Source organism: Palaemon carinicauda, chromosome 42, assembly GCF_036898095.1.
Source record: "Palaemon carinicauda isolate YSFRI2023 chromosome 42, ASM3689809v2, whole genome shotgun sequence".
Taxonomy (NCBI): Eukaryota; Metazoa; Arthropoda; class Malacostraca; order Decapoda; family Palaemonidae; genus Palaemon; species Palaemon carinicauda.
This window is the reverse complement of record NC_090766.1, coordinates 10,244,864-10,247,363: the sequence shown is the minus strand read 5'-3', so window position 1 is coordinate 10,247,363 and position 2,500 is coordinate 10,244,864. Positions and strand designations below refer to the sequence as shown.

The window sequence follows — 2,500 nt, the reverse complement described above, 5'->3', positions numbered from 1 at the left end:
TAAAAACTTTAACAAAACAAGAGGAAGAGGAATTAGATAGAATAGTGTGCCCTCAAACAAGAGAACTGTAACCCAAGATATATATATATATATATATATATATATATATATATATATATATATATATTTGTCATATATAAACTATTAACAACGTCAAAAACAGATATGTCATATATAAACTATTAACAACGTCAAAACAGATATGTCATATATAAACTATTAACAACGTCAAAACAGATATGTCATATATACATTATTAAGGTAAAAAACAGATATGTCATATATAAACTATTAACAAGGTCAAAACAGATATTATTATTATTATTATTATTATTATTATTACTTGCTAAGCTACAACCCTAATTGGAAAAGCAGGATGCTATAAGCCCAGGGGCTCCAACAGGGAAAATAGCCCAGTGAAGAAAGGAAACAAGGAAAAATAAAGTATTTTAAGAAGAGCAACAATATTAAAATAAATATCACCCTATAAACTATAAAATAAAATAGTGTGCCTGAGTGTACCCTCAAGCAAGAGAACTCTAACTCAAGACAGTGGAAGGCCATGGTACAGAGGCTATGGCACTCCTCAAGATTAGAGAATAATGGTTTGATTTTGGAGTGTCCTTCTCCTAGAAGAACTGCTTACCATAGCTAAAGAGTCTCTTCTACCCTTACAAAGAGAAAAGTGGCCACTGAACAATTACAGTACAGTAAGAAGAATTGTTTGGCAATCTCAATGTTGTCAGGTGTATGAGGACAGAGGAGACTATGTAAAGAATAGGCCAGACTGTTCGGTGTGTGAGTGTGTAGGCAAAGGGAAAATGAACCGTAACCAGAGAGAAGGATCCAATGTAGTACTGTCTGGCCAGTCCAATGACTCTTCTTAACGTCAGCTTCACATCCTCCCTCCTGACTTATAGTAGATCCCAAGTATCTAAATCAGTGATTTTTAAATTGGGGGGCGCGCCCCCCTAGGGGGGCCCCAGGAGCTTTCAAGGGGGGCGCAAGTATTTAAAATAGTAACAATGCAAATAAAAATGTAGTAATTATGATGGCTTTTGTTTTGCAATACTACATAAATATGGGTAAATCAATGACTAAGGAGCATGTGTAATATTTTTTGATGTGGTCATGATCCATGAATGATTGTATTAAGAGTAAAAATTATGTTTATTTTTGCAGTAATTTGTATTTTTTCCAGTATTTTCTATCAATATAATAACTGTAATTTGTATAATGCTAAAACAGTTTGAAAAAAGATTATGATAAAGTTTTGTTTCATCATAATATATTTTACCCATTTTCTATGAACAATGTTTATTTTATTGAAATAATACTTTCTACTTTTGGCAGAAATTTCAAGGGTGGGGAGGGGGGGGGGCATGGGATCTATGCTTAATGGATACGTAAGACTGCTATCGCTGGATAGCTATGCAAATGACAGAATTATCGTGATGGATGGCTTTGTCATATGTTATAAGAACAATTATAGTTCATTTCTTTAAGCGAGGCAGATTTGCACCGACTTGCAACGGTGCCCTTTTAGCTTGGAAAAGTTTCCTGATCGCTCATTGGTTAGAATTATCTTGTCCAACCAATCAGCGAGCAGGAAACTTTTCCGAGCTAAAAGGGCACCGCTGCGAGTTGGTGCAAATCTGCCTCGTTAAAAGAAATGGACTATAAGGACTCATAGTCCTACCCAAGGGTTGTTTGTATAACCGGAAAATCATGATCCTACCGAATTATTTATTTATTAAAGGATTATTATGATAACTGATGGTCCTTGGACTATCTTGTCAACTGTAGGAATTATATAATGCTAAAAATATAATTTAGCGGTCCCAACCAAATTCGGCTGAATCCCTCGTCAGGCTGGGAGGAGCGAAGAGAGGAAATTTCCTCTTTTGTTCCCTTTTTTGATGTGGGCTACCCCAAAAAAATTGGGGGAAGCGCCTTGGTAAATAGATTTTTTTTTTCAAAAGACCCTGTTTATATATAAAAATTATTAAATCTTTTTAGTATTTCAGAATTTTTTTACGAATAAAGATTAAATCTTTTTAGTATTTCAAAATTTTTTACATCCGTTTATTCACATTTAACAATATTAAGCATTGAAATACAAGTCCTCGAAGGTTATATAATAAACTAAAGAATGCCACCCCTTAGAACAATTTCATTTATCCTTTCCTCACTAGGCAATGGCCACTTAGCCATATCTAGCTTCCAACCGCTATTTCTCCAATCTTTCTGTCTTTTCCTCAAAACATCCGTCAGCGTCGTTTCCGGCATGACCAGGAGCCGGCATTTCGTCGAATAATTCTTAATCTTCCATCCAGAAATATTCCTATTTTCCCACCTCGAGTTCGTCTCGACGTCCCACTCTTCCAGCTCGTTGGATAAACACTCGCTGAAGAGTCTAGCGTTGGCCTCTCGGAGTTCTTGAACTTCGAGACGCATTTTCTCCCTTCCGAAGTCCTTAACCTTCTGGTTAAACACACCA

General features: G+C 35.6%; 1 protein-coding gene across 1 annotated transcript in view; it reads right to left on the bottom strand.

Moving 5' to 3' along the window:
• Positions 1-2,145: 2,145 nt before the first annotated feature.
• LOC137632889 (galactosylceramide sulfotransferase-like) overlaps positions 2,146-2,500 on the bottom strand; it is an 18,304-nt gene continuing 17,949 nt past the window's right edge. Inside the window, exon 5 of the mRNA XM_068364983.1 lies at positions 2,146-2,500. This exon is cut by the window's right edge and continues 371 nt beyond it. Coding sequence (XP_068221084.1) covers positions 2,146-2,500 — 355 coding nt within the window.